The sequence below is a fragment of the Pelmatolapia mariae genome, linkage group LG5 (assembly GCF_036321145.2).
Source record: "Pelmatolapia mariae isolate MD_Pm_ZW linkage group LG5, Pm_UMD_F_2, whole genome shotgun sequence".
NCBI classification, from domain to species: Eukaryota; Metazoa; Chordata; class Actinopteri; order Cichliformes; family Cichlidae; genus Pelmatolapia; species Pelmatolapia mariae.
The window spans coordinates 9,943,436-9,964,825 of NC_086231.1; the positions used below are offsets into that span (position 1 = coordinate 9,943,436).

General features: G+C 39.1%; 1 protein-coding gene across 4 annotated transcripts in view; it reads left to right on the forward strand.

Moving 5' to 3' along the window:
- ephb2b (eph receptor B2b) overlaps positions 1-17,115 on the forward strand; it is a 123,618-nt gene extending 106,503 nt beyond the window's left edge. The window contains exons 8-16 of one of the 4 annotated variants that reach the window (XM_063473618.1): positions 590-698; positions 2,114-2,181; positions 3,798-3,911; positions 4,029-4,276; positions 7,721-7,936; positions 8,369-8,518; positions 10,159-10,352; positions 10,980-11,135; positions 12,262-17,115. In XM_063473618.1, coding sequence (XP_063329688.1) covers positions 590-698; positions 2,114-2,181; positions 3,798-3,911; positions 4,029-4,276; positions 7,721-7,936; positions 8,369-8,518; positions 10,159-10,352; positions 10,980-11,135; positions 12,262-12,370 — 1,364 coding nt within the window. In that variant the 3' untranslated portion in view covers positions 12,371-17,115. Of the gene's footprint in view, positions 1-589; positions 699-2,113; positions 2,182-3,788; positions 3,912-4,028; positions 4,277-7,720; positions 7,937-8,368; positions 8,519-10,158; positions 10,353-10,979; positions 11,136-12,261 lie in introns of all 4 variants that reach the window. The other 3 variants (XM_063473616.1, XM_063473617.1, XM_063473619.1) reach the window with 3 other exon arrangements.
- The last annotated feature ends 4,275 nt before the right edge of the window (positions 17,116-21,390 follow it).

Consider the following 21,390-nt stretch of genomic DNA (forward strand, 5'->3'; position numbering starts at 1 on the left):
AATACAAACATGACGTAGATGTAAATAACATCTTGGTGGTGAATATTGTTCATTAATAAATGTGATTTTTTTTCTACTGCCACCTACATTACATTGTATTATGAACTATTTATGAAATGTCATATACTGTATCACAGGGAAAGCTGTGGGGAACTCACACACCCATTTGTCTGGAAGATTGCAAAGTTGTTTATCATTCGTGGTACTCAAGAAAAAAATCTGGCGCCGTGGCTGTGTGCACATTCAGTAGCTGGTTTCCCATTTTTGGCTGCCTGATCAGTCTGGGTCTCACCCAAACATGCTTTCTCTCACTTCACACACTTTCTGCCAGATGATTTGTCCATATCTGTGGCATCTGAACACATTCACTGTGCTTTGGAAAATGGTGCATGCAACCAGTCAAGATGCCAAAATGCTCATCGGTTCACCGAACCGTATGTTTGTCTGTCACCCATTGCTCCCTCCATATGCAGTGGCTCAGACGCTTGCCCATATGTTTCAGCTTGTGACTCTGCGTGCGTGGGTGTGTGTATTTTTACATGACACATGTTTATCTGTGTTTATCTATATATCTTTTTTCTTTCTACAGAGGAATACAACACCAGCATTCAGGAGAAGCTGCCTCTCATCATTGGCTCAGCAGCTGCTGGGTTGGTGTTCCTCATCGCGGTGGTTGTCATCATCATCGTCTGTAATCGGTGAGTCAGTCCTGACACAGAGTTTATTAAACTGCTCGCTGATATAATGTCTGAACAGGCCTGCAACAATGAGCACTTTTTATTTGTTGAGTTTTTATTAGTAAGCTTATTCGGGGTCATGGCTTCATAAATGTGATTTTGCAGTGATGAAAACAATTTGATTAACATATATTAATTCTTAATAAGTTTCAGTCTCGCAGCAGCAAAAATAATATGTAAAAGTCTAGATCTCTGAAATTAGAGCTCTTTGGATGCTCACGCTCAGACGGTGCCAGAGGTTTATAATGCAAGATTAAGAATTCAGTTCTCATTATGGCCGCTTAAATTAAAAGTGTAGCCATCCACCTGTACAGCATTTTAATTCACAGAAGAATGGGCAAGATGAATTTTTCAGTGTTCTATAGGAGATCTAACCCTTTTTTTTTTTTTTTTTTTTTTTTCTTTTTTTTTACTACGTAGGCAGGCTATTTTGCTTAGACATGTCACTGTCATATATTGTGATGACATACTGTAGATCATACAGTGCAAAAAAAAAAAGGTAAAAAGGTTTCTCACTGAGAATTTTAACAATGCTTAAGAATCTGATCTGATGTGCCATATATTAAGTTAAGTCTGTAATACTAAAAACTAGCTCAGTGGCTAAAACTATGATACAGAAACAGAATTTAAAAAATAGCTTTTTCATCTAACCGAAGTATAATCTTGTTAGGGTTTTTTTTGTTTTGTTTTGTTTTGAGCCAGAACTTAGGGTGGCTCTCTGAGATATCTGGTTATGGTGGTACGCTTAGTTACAAGTTGGATTCATAAGCAGAAACGATAAAGTGCATACCTACAGTGCTAAGTAATAGATACTCTATTCTTAGTCACAAAAAACTGGAACACAAATTTCTTCATTTTTTGTAGCTGAATTTGGGGATTTTAACAGTCAATGAGGGATTAACTTGTTTTTGGCGAAAGCATCAAGTATTTATTGGAAGATCTGTAGTAATTGGCAATACCTGATATTTCTGTATTTATTCATCTGTGAAGAAGACCTCTGTCATGTTCTGTTTGAAGAGTCTCTGTGATGTTACTGATTACCATACAAGCTTATCTAATTGAAAATTAGTATTTATGCGTTTACCAATAACCCCCACCCATATTATCATTATATAAACTTGGGGCAGGAGGGAGAGACATGCAGATTCATGCAGCTGCCCAACTGTTGTGTACTGGAAAGAAAATCGAATTAGTAAGACTGCATAGCTGGATACTTTTCTCAGTACAGCAAAAGGCTTCTCTGCTCACCAAGTCCTGGCTTGCAGGAGTTGGTATCTCTTCAGTTTAGGTAGACCTGGGGGTGTTTGATTTGTCTCTCTCCTCCTCCCTGCTCCCTTTCCTTGAACCAGTGCTAGAGTTCTTTGTCTTTCCCCCAGGAGGCGTGGCTTTGACAGGGCAGATTCAGAATACACAGACAAGCTGCAGCACTACACCAGTGGCCACAGTGAGTAAACCACCACTCCTCTCTGCTTGCGGCCACCATTGTCTCCTCCTCCTGCACCAGACACACCTGTCTCCATGACTACCATGTCACATAGTCATCTCTATGGCTATCACTCAGACCTCATGCTGCCACACACACCTGTCTCCATGGCTACCACCTTGCATGCTGGTGTCCTTGGCTACAGCCCTGCACAGCACCCCATTATTTGTTCGTCCCCCACTTTGTTATTTGGATCTGCTCACTCAGAGCCTGGATTTAACCACATCAAAACCAGTGTTCCAAGTGTGTGTGTGCGTGTGTGTGTGTGTGTGTGTGTGTCTGTGTGTACTGTGAAACACATTTCATAGTTAACTAAATCCATTGTGCCAGAAATAGGTCAGTCTTTACTCACGTTAAGGCCATTAGCATGCTAATGCACGTGAGTCATTTGTCATTGTTAAAAAATTCAAAAGACTCTGAATGAATGAAATTACTCAATGATTTTCTTCGTTTTCAGGCAGTACAATATTATAGGGACAATAATGCAGAGATAAATCTGTGAAAAAGGACTGAGGAGTAATTTCACCACTGCTTCATCTAAGATCTTACAGCTAATCTGTCTCTTTCCTGCATGATTGGAGAAACAGAGATCTGTTTTGAGCTCAAGTTTATGACCTAATCTAAATTTGTTTATTTTATTTTGTAATTACCACTCTGCTTCATCTTTTTTGTGTAAAATCCTCTGTGCGAAGAATTCTAGTTTAGTTCAGTTTCACTGTGCTAGTGAAAAGCGTGGGTATTTCACAGCTATTAACATCAGAAGCCAGTGTGCCTTTGTGCATTCTGTCCTCACACCAGTCACAGTTCAGACTTCTGCCCTTGCTCTTGGTGGTCTTTGCCATCGCATGAAGGTGGTCTGTTAAACAGTGCTACAGCTTGGGAAGAGATTTTAGGGTTTAGTAAAGGGGGTGGGGGGTTTCCTGGTAAGATCGTCTCCATCTGTTCATCTCTGCACCCTGTTTCTTCAGCGTTGTGTGCCAGGTTTTGAGGCAGTCTGCTAGGCCGGCTAGCTCTGCAGTGGACCATTAGTTCAGTATCCATTCAAATAGCCTCTGGCTTGATGTGTAGGTATGAGCTTAATAATCGGATTTAAAACTTGGGACACTTAAGTCCCTGAACGCTTAAAAGCCACCTTAAGCCAATTTACCTGGCACTGGGGCTTAGGATAGGCAATTTATTTCTTGGAGTGGGGCTAAGCAATTCTGATATATGGTCCAGGTTTCTTTCCTGGGTGTTAATGGCACTATGACTCACAGGAGATTATACATATATATTTTAACCTGCCTTATCATAGGACTGGAGGTACCATGTCCTTGCTGCCTGAATAGCCATGCATGGTAGCCATGAGGCACTACTTATAACCTCTATTTGTAACTACACTACTGCTTCCATCTTTCAACCTTCATCGCTTGAATGTCACACCAGAAATCCCATAATTGTACAGGAGTGTGTGAATGGAAGGTGAACTGCTTGTTAATGTGCCTCACTGCATTTGGCTGTCAAGCCACAGCAGTGTAAGCATGACCACAAGAATCAAATATTATAGCTGTGCTTTCCTTTTTTACAAGTGACTCCAGGAATGAAGATTTATATTGATCCGTTCACATATGAGGACCCCAATGAGGCTGTGAGGGAGTTTGCGAAGGAGATTGATATATCCTGTGTGAAGATTGAACAGGTCATTGGTGCAGGTAATGGAAAAATCTGACTGAAACGTGGCCAGAATACGACGCAATGTTTGCTGATTTCTAAATAGCAGTTGATGCAAACTTTAATTAAACAATTTTTTCTATGCAACCTCTTTGCAGGGGAGTTTGGGGAGGTGTGCAGTGGCAACCTAAAGCTTCCAGGTAAAAGGGAGATGTTTGTGGCGATAAAAACACTGAAGTCTGGCTACACAGAGAAGCAACGGCGAGACTTCCTGAGCGAGGCCAGTATCATGGGCCAGTTTGACCATCCTAATGTGATTCATCTGGAAGGTGTGGTCACCAAGAGCAGTCCCGTTATGATCATCACCGAGTTCATGGAGAATGGATCTCTGGACACTTTCCTCAGAGTAAGTGACTACATGTTTGCATTATTTAGCCTGGGTCTCATCCGTGATAGATTTTTTTTGTCTCAATATTGCGCCTGTGATTTAGTCTTCTTCTACAAATTTTAATTTATGTGGTCTACATAGTACTAAATGAGATAATTATTGCACTGATTTATGTTTGCTGCTAGTTGCATGGTTAGCCGTATATTAATAATGAAAAACTGGCAGTGAGTCAGACTGACTTATGAAACTGAAAGCTCTCTTTATTGCAGCTGTTTTGCTAACAGTAACATTAACTTCACACACTGACAAGATGAACTGCTTCACTGCTTTGAATCTCAGAGGTCTCAATTCAGGGCTTTTATTGTGACAAGCCTAAAAACTGATGTGATGGTATTAGCAGAATGAGTTTTTTGACAACAGTGTCTGTTACACTAGACAACTGCTGAGTTTCCTGCTAACTACCTGTCAAAAACTGACAAGAGGCAATCACCCCTACTATGACAAGAGCATATTATTATCAAGAAAACAAGTTTTTCATTTTTTTTTTTTTTAGTTGTTATGCCAAATCACGGAATTAATGCTAATTAGCTTCACTTCAGTAAATTTACCTCCAATGGTTGTTGAAGAAATGCACAGTTGTCAGTTTGAATTTTTTTAGCATCTCCTGATTATTAATGCACTGTTAATTACAGTTTGTGAAGTTCTTCTCAAAATGTAAAATTGCAGCTTTTGCATTTTGTAAGTAGGATGGTTTTCAGATTGCAGTGTTAATATGAAAACATGAATCATTCAGCCATATTAGTTTGCTAGTTATTTAGATGCATCACAAACAAGAATACTAAATGGTATTTGCACATAGACACGTGCACGCAAACGCACACTGACAGTTACACAAGTACTTCTCAAATAATTTGATGTCATTTATGCACTCGTTTAGTCTTAGTTCAAGGAAATATTATTCATAAAATCTCTCCAGTTTAGTCAGTGAGTTACACAGTGTTAAAATTGTTCTCATCAATCATGCATCACACACACTGAATGTGTGTTCACCCCAACACTAACATTTTTTACTCCGAGTTTCTCTTCAAAGTGAAACCAATAATAAATATAGAAGCATTTTAAGGTAGACTGCAGCACTGTCTGTGTGCTTTTCTATTTTTCTTGTCTTTACTTGTGTTTACTCTTTCTACTTAATATGCTGCAATGTGTATGGATGCACATAGATATCAGACTATGGATACAGAGACCCTCCCAACAACCACTCCTTGACAAAAAATAAGGATTGCTCCCAAGATTTTTAATTTTCATAATCTTAACCAGAGAAGGATATTAGAATGAGGCAGGCATGCTCTGCCATTTACAACCCCCATAAATAATTAAGATACTTTGCTAGAGTTAAAATGAGATGTCAGATGTTTAAAAATGATACTGGATATGAGATGAGATATCAGACAAACCTTTACCATCTGTCTTGGGATGTGAGTGAAATAAAAATGCATCTTAGACTAGTAGATTTGTATATTTTATATGGATTAATCTAGCCTTATTGCTTTATTTCCATTTTCTCAGTGAGCACCAGAACCACTGCCTTTCTTCTTTGTTTCCTATGGTATTTTTGGTTAATCATTAACTACCAGAGAACAGTCTCTATCTCTTTAAATGATATCCTCCAGTTTAGCTTTCCTAGGCCAAGACTTAAGAAACAAACATCCAAGCTCCTGTCAGCATACTGCTCAGACTGGTTTCAAAATCTTTATTTGCATTCTGCCTCTGACCTCTGAGAGGGAAAGGATCGTCTCTTTTTGGAATTTGATCTTGTGGCTCATGGTGTTTGTGTATATTTAGATCTTTGCTAAACATATTTGACAGCACATTGTACTCAAAGCAACAGGGAACGCCTGCAACGCCTCATGGTGACAGTTTATGACAACAGTTGCTGACAGTGTCAAAGCCTCCGAACATGGTTTGTGTCTTCTCTGAGGTGATTGGTGGGCGGTTGTTTAAATGGTCACTGCAGTGAGATGCCTGCAGGAGGACTGTCTCCCCTGCTGCCTTCTGCAGCAAACCTGCAGCAAGGTAGAGAAAGGAATAGATCGATCAGAGCTGGGGGTTGTGTCTGCAGCTCAATATGAGGTGAGAAAGTACAAAAAATGAAATTCTGTCTCTAATGTGAAACACTGCTTTCATATCAGTCACACTAGACTTTCATTCACAAATTCATGGGTATTACTTCCAGTTAGTCTGACCCCAAAGACTTTGGATGAATCTTTCCAATTAAAGTATATGCAAACATAGCTTTCAGATGAGGTGGCACTGTGTATTTGTGAGAAAAGTTTCATGAATAATGCATTCTGCTTAATTGCTGTGGTACACAAGGAGGAGCAGCTTGACGTGAGGAGAAGCATCCACTCGGCTAATGAGCAGCAAAGTGTTTGAAAGAGAAATGGGCTAGAGGAATTTGGCTGTGCTCTGGGCCTTGTTTGCCTGCCCTTCCAATTCCACTTCTTAGCCTTTTTGTCTGTTCACACCCGGCTCTGAGCTCCCATGCACCATCCTGTGGAATCTTTTGTTTTCCGGGCAACGTGGTGGGTGGTGGGGAGAGTGCAGGTGTGCACAGTTGGAGGCACAGCTGCACCACTGCTCCAGACGCTCCCCACGTATGGGGTAAAGCCCTAACCAAACCAGGGCGGGGAACAGCTGTAGACTGCCAGCCAGACCTAGCTTAGTCCTGCCCGTCCGTGCTGAGCCGAGTTGTACAAACCCAAACATTGTCTTCAATGTGTTTTGTTAAAGGAAAGCCAATACGTTACAGTAACTTTCTACGCTGACATTATGGGCTCGGGTTTCAGGCAGATCTATACATGTTTTTTTTCTATATATAATCTAACTATATTAAACTAAAGTGTGTATTTGTAGCACATTTTTAGCAGAGTGTGTGGAACAGTTAAAAGAAAGAAAATGACATTAATAACATTTTCATCTCTGAAAAAAGAAAGTTTAAATTGTATGCAACAAAATAAAAGCTTTAAGCATAAAAAATGTGACATTTCAACACCACTGCTCTTCATCACCAGCGGTGCTTGAAATGTCACATTTTATTTGGTGCATCAAATAGATGATGCTTGTAGTGTATGAGCACAGCACCTGTCCCTTTTGGATGTATTTTTTAGGTATAATCTTTTTGAGTCTCAAGCTGGACACACACAACATTTTTTTTTAAGTTTAATAAAAAGTTTAAGGCAAGACAGTGAAAGTTGTTTTTTTTTTAAAAATATTAAACCATGACTGACGATCCCGAAAACACATTTTTTAAACTTAGTTGAGAAATGACAAATCTAAAGATGAATTTGCACTGATGGTCTAACTGTATGCACATATTGTCCTGCTGTGAACCAGAATTTCTCCTCTTTATGAACCCCTCCATGTAATACGCGGTTGTAACTCAATATATCTCTTTTACAGCAAAACGATGGGCAGTTCACAGTGATCCAGCTTGTTGGTATGCTACGCGGCATCGCCTCGGGCATGAAATACCTTGCCGACATGAATTATGTGCACCGTGACCTTGCTGCCCGAAACATCCTGGTCAACAGCAACCTTGTGTGCAAGGTGTCAGACTTCGGCCTTTCACGCTTCCTCGAGGATGATACGTCGGATCCTACTTACACTAGCGCTTTGGTATGAAAGAATCAAGTCTTAACTTCACCTAATGAGACACGAGACACACAAGCAGTCAATAAAACTGTGTCTTCTAAATGATATACATGATTTTGCAAATGACCACGTGGCTTCCATTTCTGCTGCTGGCAGAAAGTTTTATAGGTCATTTTAAGGGTTAAGTCAAGCTCTGACGTGCATACTACAGTGCACTCCCAGACTGCTTTCCCTATCAAGACAAATATCACCCCTTCACCTGTTCTTTACTTCCTCTCTCTCCAGTATTTCATGTACCACACTTTCCTCCCAGGGGTTTTGTTATATCCATCTCCCAGTTTGGATTACCATCAGCATTGTTGCCATGAACAGTGTCTCTCTCCGGAGCCAGGACACTGTGACGGTCAGGTTTCGGTCTTGCGTCTTTCGCTGAGGTTGTGCCCTTTGTGTTCACAGGGAGGGAAGATCCCTATCCGATGGACTGCACCCGAAGCTATCCAGTACAGAAAGTTCACCTCTGCTAGTGATGTGTGGAGCTATGGGATTGTCATGTGGGAAGTCATGTCCTACGGAGAGAGGCCTTACTGGGACATGACTAATCAAGATGTATGTATTTAATTTTTGCTGAAATAATTTTTAAATTGGCTGTTCTTAATTCTTTAGACAAAGTTCCCCTTGAAACATTTTAAATGAGGCCTTACCACGGGTAAATTTTGGGTTTCTGAGTTTCATTACAGCCTCAAATTCCTTAGAGAGGCATTTTGCCATCGTATCTGCTTTCCCTTAGCTAAACAGCAGCTTTCACACATGGGCTTTATATGAAAATTTCCCCGCACTCGCCACAGAGACATAATCAGATCATTTGAAATGCACAGCCCTGCTCAGTGGACAATTTCTGCTCTTGACTGGAGCCTCCATTTTCTATCTCCCTCTGGGTAGTGGAGGGGAGAGCAAATTATGGGGAGAGAGATAATGAAAATAGTTTCAAATTGAAAGTGAGAACACTAATGTGCTAAGAGGGACTGAGGACCTCAACAGTTATCTTATTAGCAGCTCCAGATAGTGTTTCTGCTCCATCGGGGTCCTCGTTTGGAGGTCTCATGAATGAGATTAATCTGGGTCTGAATGGAGCTTCTTTAATGGTCCTGATAATGAGCAGGGGATTGGGCATCCTTGTCACAAGTGTCCTCTGAGTTGTTTCACTCTGTTAACCGTGCACCACCTCTGTGTGCTCCCTCGACCAACAACATCCATGGCACACGTCAGACACATATTTAAGGTGGCTTAATGGGGAGAAAGCATTAAATACATTTTAAAGGCCGGAGATTAAGTCACTGTTGGCAGAGTGTAAGGGGAAATGTGAAGTTGTTGGAATAAGGTTTATGTTCCTACTGACCTAACTAGAGTTTCACACCTCTTCAAAATCGGAATTAACATAGTGAGTTCTGTACAAAAATATTCCACATATATTATATATATGGAATAACTGTAATTAAAAGTAATTTAAATATTTCAGCCATTACTTTGCGCAATAATGCACAAAGTAATGGCTGTAGCAGTTCACTGCTTAGCTGATGATTTCATTTAATCAGAAATGAAAGCATCAGCGCCGGGATTTACTTGGTGTTAGATGTGGCTGTGATGAATTTTTACTGTGGCTGGGGCATTACTCTATAAAGCTAAGATAATAATAATAATAATAATAATAATTAATAACTGTATTTGTAAGGGAAATATCGAGAATTCTTTTATTTTTTTTAGGCGTGGGATACTACATCGTTAAAAAATTAAATTGATCTAATTTCCCAATAAAAAGCAGCTGCTTCTTATAACTTTTCAAAGTTTTATGAGCCATTATTTTGGCACTCTGAACAAAGATACTTTTCTTTTTCTCTAAGTCTTAGAAATATCACTAAATATATGTAGAGTTTACCAAAAAATAAAAATGTAAATCTTTTGTTTTGTTTTTCCTTGTCCTACCTTACATGATTTTATTTTCAAAAGCACTGCTGCAATTAACAATCTAATAACGTAATGTATTATAATATATTGTCAGACAAACATCCATACTTTCGAATGTAGCCCATGTAATTCAGTATTTTAAACTATCATATTGTTATTTATAATTAAGGAAAGATGTCTTCACATCTTCCAGAATTGGCTCTTAAATCTCTTCTCCCTAAAAATCAGTTTCCTCTTTGTAGAGCCTCATAGCGGCCCTTAGAAATCTGTGTCTCCCCCTGCAGGTCATCAATGCCATTGAGCAGGACTACCGGCTTCCCCCGCCCATGGACTGTCCCAGTGCCCTTCACCAGCTCATGTTGGACTGCTGGCAGAAGGACCGCAACAACCGGCCCAAGTTCAGCCAGATTGTTAACAACCTTGACAAGATGATCCGTAATCCTAACACACTGAAGGCGATGACCCCTTTATCTTCAGGGTGAGTGAAAAACAGATTTTGTCAATGATAGAATATAAGCATCAGAGTCTTTCTCCATAAAAAGACTCTGTCTTTCTAAATTCGTCCTCTTGCTACAGTGTCATCCACAGCACCGTCAACTTTTGTCTCTTGTTTCCCATGGCGCCGAGTGGTTATGTAAATTAAAGCCTTGGTTTGATAGATCAGATCCTTCCCACGAATGCTTCAGGCAAATCCTCGATTGAAGCACTTTCAAAATTTTCAAAACATTTGAAGCGTTTCTGCTCTGGGTGTTAGTTTCCTTTGAGAGCCAGGGTTTACTGATTTCCATTATCCCCGTCTGTAGTTTAGTTTGTGGTGAACTGCAGGACCAAGGGCCAGATTTTCCACACAGACTGAGTGAATATATTGGCTCCCTGAAGCCTATCACTTCATTTGGAAAATACCCTTTATGAGGAATCACTTTGGAAAATATTGGTTCATGGATAAGGCCGGTGGGATTTTTGTAAGTTCCGTCTCAAATTTTGAAAATGTAATGTAATAATTCATCTTTGAATCATACCCAGGTGGTCTAGACTGGCTTTGATGTTCAAGCTGCCATTTTGTATTATCGTTGTTCTTAACGGGCCCTGCTTGTGTCCCCTTCAGTGTTCATCTCCCTCTCCTGGACCGCAGCATCCCAGACTTCTCCAGCTTCAGCACTGTGGATGAGTGGCTGGATGCCATCAAGATGGGCCAGTATAAAGACAGCTTTGCCAATGCGGACTTCACTACATTTGATGTGGTGTCTCAGATGACCATGGAGTAAGTGCTGATGATTGCTGGTATTCTGGATACGATAAGGAAAAAGGGAAAAAAAAAAAAAGATCACAAGAAGTGGGTTTGCTGAGTCTCATATATACCTAAAACTTGAACGAGCACCAGACTCTGCCTCTGGCCTGTTCGAAAAGACGCAAGCACTGCATGCAATTAGCAGATTGTAATAATGCAGTTGCAAGGCTGAACCATCGGCACAATAGCTCAGAGCTATAAAATCAGCCTTTATTCTCTGCCATGTGTTCAGCAGGCCTCTCTTTGACCTCACTTTAAAGATTGAGAGGAAACATCAGAATGTGGGGTCGGTTTCATGAAATACTAGGAGAACAATTACCCCAAACATATAAAATAGAATCTTGTTAAGAGTGCCACATGTAGAGAAATTGATTAAAAAAAATGCTGTCAGTGTATAACAGTATCACATGCCTGACATTGTTTCACAGAAATGTTGAGCTTCAGTTCTTTTGAAGAAAACAGATGGTAATGGGTAATTCAACAACTGTGATTACTGCTGAGACTTAGCAGTAGGAGAAAGAAAACTAATTATTTTATGGATAAGAAACACATTATAAGCAAGCGATATTTGGGGCCGAAGCCTTGAGACAATGTGGGACTGGATATTTCAGCAGGAACTCATGATCTTTGTAACGGATGTTCTCTATGGTAGACTTTAGTGAAAAACATGTTGCGATTTTGGCATTGTATACATTCGATTTAGTGGTGAGAGACAGCCAGAAGACTTCCTTTACAAAAAACCCCCCTGACGTTTAAGCTTTATTTTTGTTTTATTTCTAACCTCAGTGCATGGACACACAACTGTGTCTTGTCAAAATCATTCATGCTTTTGTTCGATTACTGTCAAACCGTTTTTCATACATGTGTTTTTTCAGTTGTAATGCTTGTGTCATGTCTTATGCTGTCATATTATGCTGTGATATGTGGTGATATGTTGCTACCAATTTCTGACTTTTTTGGCAAATGCCCATTTGTCTTTTAGATGCATATTGTGGGTGGATGGAAAGATTGAAAGATAGATGGAGTAACAGGTCGTGAAAGACTGTTTTATAGCCTGTGGTAACATCAGCCTAACATCTGCTTCTGTCTGTACTTCCAGTGACATCCTGAGGGTTGGTGTGACGTTAGCAGGCCATCAAAAGAAGATCTTGAATAGTGTCCAGATGATGCGGGCACAGATGAACCAGATCCAGTCGGTGGAGGTTTGACCCTCCCAAGTGGAGCAGAGGGAAAAATAAGGCGGTTGGGATGCAGGGCTCTGGGTGCAGAGGATGGAGTTGATGTTTTTTTCTTTTCTTTTTTTTTTTCCATGTGACAATGTGTCTGGTCTTCCCACCAGACTGCCATTCATCTCCCATTCCCTTTTCCACTTCCCTCTGTGCTCCTCCTATCCCCTTACCCTGACTCTCCCTCCATCCTTGGGATCAGCTGTGGAGAGTTAGGAATACAAAAGTCCTTGTGAAGAAGCATAAGACCGCCCACAGCCAAACCACCTTTAGAGCCAGAAACATGGGAGGTTAGACGTGACCAGCAACGCATTTTTTCAATCTTCCACCTTTTTTCATTGATGTTGTTATTTTATTTTAATTTTTTTTTTTAATTTTTTTGGTTTGCTTGTTCTGATCATTTTTTAAAGAATTTTTTAAAGAAAAAAAAAAGAAGAAAAACTGAAAAAGGAAAGGAGTTTATCTAAATTTATAGATGATATAAGGTTGAACACTAGATGAACTGAGTAGGAAAGCTACCCTTTAAAAGGGCAACAAAAAAGAACACAAGGAAGAGTTGAGGAGACTGCCCTCAACAAGGCCTGGATTTTGTTTTCGTTTTTAATTTTGGACATTGTGCAAAAACACAGAAATTCTCTGTGGTTTTCAGAAAGGCAAGGTGTGGAGGAGACTAGGTGATCCGATGTGTACACCCAACTGTTTCCCCGGGAAAGATGATATAAAAGAGTGAACTAGACAACTTTTGCCACAGACAATGTCAAAACCACTTTCAATCAGACTGATAAACAGTGAAATCAACACTGAAGAAAAAGGAAAAAAAAAATCTCATTGCAAGTAATTTTCTATATTGTGTGATATTTTGTGATGAAGACTCCCTCTCACCATGCTTCCTCTCACTAAAGAAAATTAAAGTGTTTTTTTCCTCACAGCCTGCCAAATAGAAGTATTTTGCACCCCAATCATGATCCTGTACTGTACATATCAAATGCACATGACCTGCCATAAAACGATGACTCAGAGATAGCTATTGTAATTAAACAGTTCAGGAGCAGAAGAACTGATTGCAAAGGCGGGGGGCTTGAGTTTATTTGCTTGATTTTTTTTTAATTTTTTTTATTTTTTAAGCAAACTGAATTCCTGTGTAGTCATACAAAAAGAGACAGGTTATACATTAGAATCCACGTGCATTAAGTCCCTGTTAAAGCTTCCTCCCTCATGTTCATCTCCGGTGCTGTGTGTCCGCATGTGCACATGCATAACACATGCACAAAGAAGCAGTCGCTCCCGAAACGTCGGGACTTGTTTGATAGCATGCTGAGTGAGTGGTTAATTTCACAGTGCTTTGATTTGCTGCAATTACTAGAACTCTGTTTGGTAAGAGCTTAGATTTGACACACTTTACAGAGTGTAATGCGTCTGCATTATATTCGGTCTTCTTCTGCCAGTTTTCCTTTTGTAAACAAATTCGTACATTTTTTTTCCTTGCACACACAATCCCACTCGTGAATGAACTTTTCAGCGAGATGTTGACTGAATGGAAAAACATGCAATGCGTTGTATTAATTTCTCTATTGGTATCAATGAACTGCTATTATTACTTTAAGATTTTTTTTCTGCACTGAGTCTACTGTGTGACTCCAACAAAACACTCTGGATCTTCCATAAATGCTTTGAAATTATTTTTGAATCATGTTGGTGCACAAAACCATGTAGATAAATGGCAATTTCATGTAACAGGCCTTGGCTTTATTTAATAGACAGTATATGCATTTATTTTATGGTTTCCTGTGAAAGGTACTGTCTAATGAGTTCAGAGCACTCAGTCATTGTTTGTGTTGTGGTCAGTAACCTGTTGGAAGGGTTATGGGGGGAAAGATGGAGTGTATAGCAATGCAGTCATTCTCCAGCGATGGTGAATGTTGAATCAGACAGGGGTTTATGTACACAGCCACTAAATGTTATCAGCAGTGGAGAGCTCCCACTGAGCTGCGCTCTGAGACCTGACAGCCAGACATGGATGTCCAGCTGTGAGCCATCGGTCAGATGTGTCTGGTCACAGCGGGGCAGCCGCACCCTGATCACTGCTGCTCTGTCCAGGCACTGATTCCTTCCCCGTCCTCTTGATCACAGACATGCCTGTGGGCCACCTGTCTGCCGCTTCCACTGATCTCCACACAGTCGGCTTCCAACAGTTGTCCGGTTTCATCTCGGCGATTTTAAAAGAATCTACAGCAGCAGGCGAACTGCCACTCATGAGTGGGGCAGTTGTGTCATGTCTTGTCCTAATGCTGCATGCCACTGAGTATGAGAGAAAGATTCCTCCGGACCGGACAATGCTTCCATGTTTGCTTGCACCAAATCCTCAGATGTAGACAGGAGTTCCCAAGACAGCTTTAGCACCAAAGCCCCTCTTAAAGAAAGTGAGAAACCTCAGTTACTGCTCCACTGTCGTTCTACCTTTCATTATCCCTGCCTGTCCAGAGAATTTAAGGCCAACAGTGGATGGTGGGATTTTCATTCTTTTTCTGCCCTATGCTCTGCTTGGTTATTTTCATCTGCGGTACAACACATCGAACAAATATTTCCCTGGAAGCTTTTCATAACATATGAAACTGGAGGAGGAGACTCATGAGCTGTTAAGTCATAGCTGAGACGCGAGTGAGAAGTGATGCTGTGACCTAAATGCCACTGATGCCAACATGTAGTCTCCTTTTTTTTCCTGAGTTTTGATTATCTTCCCTTTCCATTTCCCAATACTTAACAGCTCATCAGTTTTATTTAGTTGAGGCTGTATGCTCTCGTGGTACAGCAAATATGCTGTCGTCAGGAAAAACACTTAAGAAATTAGACTCGAGTATACACAAGGCTGGTGAGGTTTCGCTCCAGCCCCATTAAAGCTCATTCAGATGCTTGTCCTTGGATGCTGCCAAGACTGTGAGTTATTAATCAAGCAATTATCCTTGACGTTAGCTTCAAGGAAGTACCTAAAACAGGGTGGGCGGACATGCTGCAGTGGTAGAATAGTGCTGAAATTATTCAAATTTCTTTTGGTCCATACTGTCTGTACTTCTTGCAGCTTAGAGTTTGGTTTTGTTTTATTTTTCATTTCATATATTGGAGTTTAAATCTTTTGTTTGAATTTGGAGTGTTTGGAAATGCAGCATGAAGTGTCTGCTCTATGTATCTTATGATTCTCGTGGCACAAAAAAGTATTGTTGCAGATCAGAGCAGTGACCAGCGAGCCCGTATGTTCAACTTCTAGGCTATTGAAAAATGTATAGAAAATGAATTAGTGATTCAGCTAGTGCAGTTTTTATGACAGGCATGTTTCTAAAAGAATTTTTCACTCAATGTGATTATTCTTTTATTGCCTCTGAAATCAGACTGAATATTTCATTTAAATGAAATTACTTTTCCATTTTTGTAAATGGTTTTCACAGTTCAGAAGTGCAGTAGTATATATCAGAATATTCAATCACTTGGAAATTTGATGACTTGTAAATACAGAAGGGTCTTTGTGCTCTTTATTTTATTCACTTGCTTATTTTTTCTTTCAGAGCAGTTGCTTTTTACCATTCACCTCCCCCCCAAAAAACAGCATGTATGAGTACCTCAACAGGTGTAGTCTTACCGCAGCAAATATACGGCATCTACACATGCAGACTCCAGTTTCCCTTGTTTTCCTCTGGGTAGTAAAGTAGATGCAGTGTGGTGGTGATGCCAGTGATGGTTTCACGCATTTTGTCTCTGCATTTTTCAGAGAAACATCTTGTACTTTCTCCTTTTACATCTGTGAAGAAAAGTAAAACCACTCAGCTCTGTCCTCACCGTGTGCCAATTTTTTGAAGGACGAAGAAAAACCGTTAAGCCTCAGTGTTACAGTTACGCGACCGTGTGCATAAACACGAGCTGTGCCAGCAACTGGGCTGCATATGGACGCCACCTTACTACAGTTTGGTCAGACCTTGAAGTCTAGCTCCTGTTGTGGCAGAAAATGGCTCCTCTTTAATGGCTGCAGACTGAAGTACCAGAGCGCCCTCTACTGCCATGGTGGTCAAATGTATCTCATTGGGGTGCCATTTTCAGGTCCAAGTAGTTTGCGAATGCTGCAGCAGCCAGATTACCAGTGTTTAGGACATTTCAGAAAGCTTCTGCTGATGGACAAATGCTGGCTGCTGCTCAGAGCAGGCCTGTGTCTTTCGCTCAGTTCAACAAACTTTTCTTCCAGTATGGCATCCTGTCACTTGTGTTGCCTTCTGTTTCTCTCACCCTACCCCAGTCCCTCACTCCACCACTACCACTCTGGCTGTTGGTTAGTGCAGTCAGGGTATCTCTGTGTGCTCCTCTGGTCTGTTAAAGCCTATATTATAGACCAGTGCTGGTTCAGACCACTGTGACTGATGTGGGAGATCCTGTATTTCTGTATAAATGTATATTGACTGTAACCCTGTGAATGATGTAACAATTTCATTATTTGTAATATTGTCATTGGTTTATTTTCTAAAAATGGAAAGCCCAACTTGACTCTCCTCAATAAAAAAAACACAAAGAAAAAAAACATCTGTAATAAAAAGAAAATGTCGATAAGGTTTTTTTTCTTCATTATTTATTGATTTTTAACGTCTGTTTTACAGTGTTTATCTAAAAATATGTGGTGTCACAAACATGAGTGGATTCTGGCTGTTGCACTGCCAGACAAATAATTACTGGTTAAGTCATTTTTTGAGGATTTTTTTTTTTTTTAAGTTTACATGTAATAAAAATGTGTCTCTGTGGCAATAGTCTAGTCAGCTGGCATTTAATTTAATCAAGTAAAAGGCAGCTACAAATAAATGCTGTAAGTAAATATATATTTTTTTATTTTATATATATATATTTTATACTTTTTATATTTATATTTTACTTTACTATTATTTCTTTTGCAATTTAAAAGAATGTCAAATCACTCAAAACCTAATCACTTGAAATGCCGAGGATTACTTTTTCCTAGCATTAGATACAATTCTTATTAAAATTAAATATTAATTGAGAAAAGCAAAATGTGGTATTTTAGGTTAACATTACGTTTGATACTTATTTGCCTTTCAAAAATTACCCAATAACATAAATTATTAGAGTAAATGTAAAAAAGAAAATAAAAATAAACTATTTGAAAGCTAAGCCAAGTGACACTTTTGAAAACACCTAAGGCATACTGCCACAAGGAAGCTAGTGCACTGAGGGGAAAAAACAGCCGAAAAGAGCAGGTAAGAAAACTTCAGCTAATATCTACATATCTGATTTGATTTTACCCCGATGATATATATTTTTTTTTAAGTCATCGCTGACAAACCCAAAGCAAAACCTTAGTAATAAATGAGACATTTAGTCATAATGAAAAGGAAAAGCTCAAGTAAGCTGTTGCTATGGCTAGCTTGCTTACATTCAACAGCTAACATGGGGTTTGTTTGTGTTCTACATCGTTTTTTAGGCGTACTGAATGGTGGCCCCATCTACCCATGACAGAGCAGGCATGTAGATGGGTGAAAGATTAAAGAAAAAGCTAACAGAAGTTTCTTAGTAAGGAATTGGGCCACAGCATACTGTCAGGAAATCTTTGTTAAGCCATTGTATTTACAACTTCCTGGAACTTCTAGTGGAGATGCCATTAATCCAGACACACTGCATTATCAGATGACACAGAAATCTTTAGCATATGATTCACATAATATTCACAGATCATTCAGGGAACTGGCAATCTGGAAGAGACCACTCTCATCAGGATAAAAGAGTTTCATCAGAGTACAACAGAGCCCCAGGATGCCCTCACTGTAGGTGCAAAGGATCTTTTTCTCTCTCTCTTTTGCTTTAATATTCCACCTGTTAGTGTTTTTAATTCCTTTGAAATACAAGGTTCAAATCATCATAAGCTTCATTTTCCCCTTGTGCATGCAATATTTGGATTTGTGGCAATATTTTTTGCTGGGTTACGCAGCCTAAAAGGACAAAAAAACAGATTCATAAAAACTCATAAAAAATCATTTATTTGGTTTACAAGCCAGATTGAAACCAGTTTAGCTAAACTTCTGCTTAGTTGTTGCTTTCTGTTTTTGCTCAATAGAGTGCTGTATTTATGTTGAGAATTCTAACATTTAAAATGCCTGACCGGGTGTTTTATGAAAAAAGAAAACCGTAAGAGAAGGGTTATTTAACCTTCAGCGGTACAAGTCCTACACTGATGGGATTTATTTGAGCTCACAATGAGCTATCCTAAAAAGAAAGGGGAAAAAAAGTCCCTCAGGAAATAATTCAAATTCCTACAGTTTAAAAATTAAATCTTCTGTAGTAACTTCACCAATACTAAAAGCATGGCTAAAGATTTAGTAAATGCTTTCATGTTCATAAATGTCGCATTGCATACACATCAAAATGGACTTAGTCTCAAAAGCACCTGCAAATCCAGAGATGATTATTTTAGGTCAAATTAAACATTTAAGTTAGCATCACTTCTCTCAGTGTATGCCCGGAGCCTTCCTACTGCACATTGTTCTGTAGTTTTGTGTCAGAAGTGATTTGACCAACAGCGCTGCCATCTCTCCACAGCTCCGTTTCTCGAGTGTAGGTCAGGCTCCTTTCACCTTGCTCAGAGATTTTTGAAACCTCATTAGCAGCCGACGCGTGAAAGGCTGGAGACCTCGACCTGACCCGCTAGAGAATGGCGTGTGTGTTAAATGGTTTACCCCATGAGGAGTAGGGGAGAGGTTCAGGAGTTCAGTGGAGGGGGGTACACCCAACCCTTTTCAACTGCTACCCTTGACCACCCATAATTTCTCCCACTTGGTTATACCTTGATGACTCTAGGCCCAGCACAGTCCAGCATTGGAACAAATTGATAGATTTTTTTTTCTCTGAGCGGGGAAGAACATACAGTACACTTGGTGGAGGGAAAGATGGGTGCAAAGAAGATTACAGGTTTTTACGTGAGTGACGGTAGCATTTTTATATTGGTTGAATTATGGTTGAATAGGGATAAGGGGGATTTGTAGCGGTGCCTACGGTCTTGTCCTTTGCATAATTCATTGCTACGACACTACGTCCAGAGCCCTCCTTTGCACCTGGTGTAACCACTTACAGAAAAGAGTTGCGAACCAGCCATGTTCATGTTGTTCTTCTTTTCTTTCATGAAAATAAGTCTGATGTTGGACTGTACTAACGGCTTATTGCATTTGCAGTAGTGTAAAAGAACCTATATCCAGAAGGCAGGCATGCAGAAGAAAAAATGACCATGTAATAGTCGATTCAAATGTAGAAAAATCTGCAAAAAACAGAATCCAGAAAGCTAGCTCAAATAGTCAAAACAAAACACCTTTCCAAGAAACAAAGGTAGGCACAACAAGCACACGCAGGAAAACAGACGGACTAACAAAGCACCAGGTGTTTATCTAGAGGGGGGATGTGAATGCCTCATTAAAAAGAATTAATGAGTTATTATATTATATTTTTCCACCCTATCTCTTCTAATCAGATTTTCATTTTTTCCAAGCAGTGGAATTTTAGGGTTGCCTTCTCAGTATGTGTTATTTTTAAATTTAAAATTTTACAATTATTAAACTTATTTTTAGATGATCAGTATTTGCAGGCATCAACAACCGGAAAAAATAACTTGCGAGCATGAAACTATATTCTACAATGGTTAGTGGTCTCATAATGCGAATGTTTTACTTCAGTTATGTGTACTAAAACAAAATGGATAATTACACTTACAGTTGCAATATTTTTTTAAACATTTGAAAAAAGTTAAATGGCAATTATCAGTTATATTCATTTATAATTTTGCCTGTTACCATAACTATGCTGACGCATACAGAAATGATTTCACACAGTGTCAATATTTATTATAATGTCAAAGTTAGTGTTAGCAAGAGGTATTATTAAATTATTATTTTCACATTGTAAGTGGTTACAGTGTAAGTGGTTACATACACACATTTTGTTTATTCTTACCTAAACGATTCTGAATTAAGATTTTGGACCAACAGTTTTCACGTGTACAAATGTTGAATATGTAAAAAAACAAAAAAAAAACAACTTTTCTTATTTTAGAAAGAGAGGTCTATTTTCCCACACATTTATGTTAAGACTGAGGACGTTTCTTCCTATTCTTTAATCGTATTCAACATAGGATGCATGCAGTCTGAAAGTTAGCAGACTAAGTTATTAATACAGTACAGTTTTTCTTCTGATTAGGTGAGGTAAAGATTAATGTAAGGGTCTGAAACTTGTCTGAGTTTGTTAAATCTGATCATGGTGTTTGTAGAATGGTTTAAAAGCCTAAATAGAATAAAACTAATGTGAAACAATATTTGGCTTCATGTAAACATAACTAAGGAACAGATCTGTTTGTGTTGATTTTTTACATTTTTGTTCACATATTTTCTGCCATTTGAGCATTCGAGCATGCCTTTAATCAGATTTTAAAATTGTAATTATTCATTGATCCATTTTTGTGCAATTATAGCTATTTCTTTTCTTTTCTTTAAATTTAATACAGCATTTTAAAATGTATCCAGTGGCACTGTAGTGGGATTGGGAAGAATTTTAAGCTTTTTTCCACTCATCCACATATGAAGAACTAGACTACATAATCCTTACAAGTCAAACAACATCACACTGAGCTGGAATCACCTTTTCAAAATACTTATGCAACATCATCAAAGTTCTGTTTGAAATTAAATAGCAGTAAGTTATGGTGAACCAGTTAGTCAGTTAAAATCAGTTCAAAAGGTTCACATACAAAAAAAAAAAATAAAAAAAATTCTGCCGAACATCTGGACGAAAGCCTGAGCCAAACAAACCAGAAAGAGTAACTTTATAACTTTGATTGGGTTTTCACTTTATATGAAAACATCTAGCCACCAGCTGGGAAAGTTCTTAATAAGGATCTTGGTCCAGATGTCAAAAGAAACAAAGAAAGTAACTAAAGATGCATGAAAGATTACGAAGAAGTAGGCATAGCGTAAAAA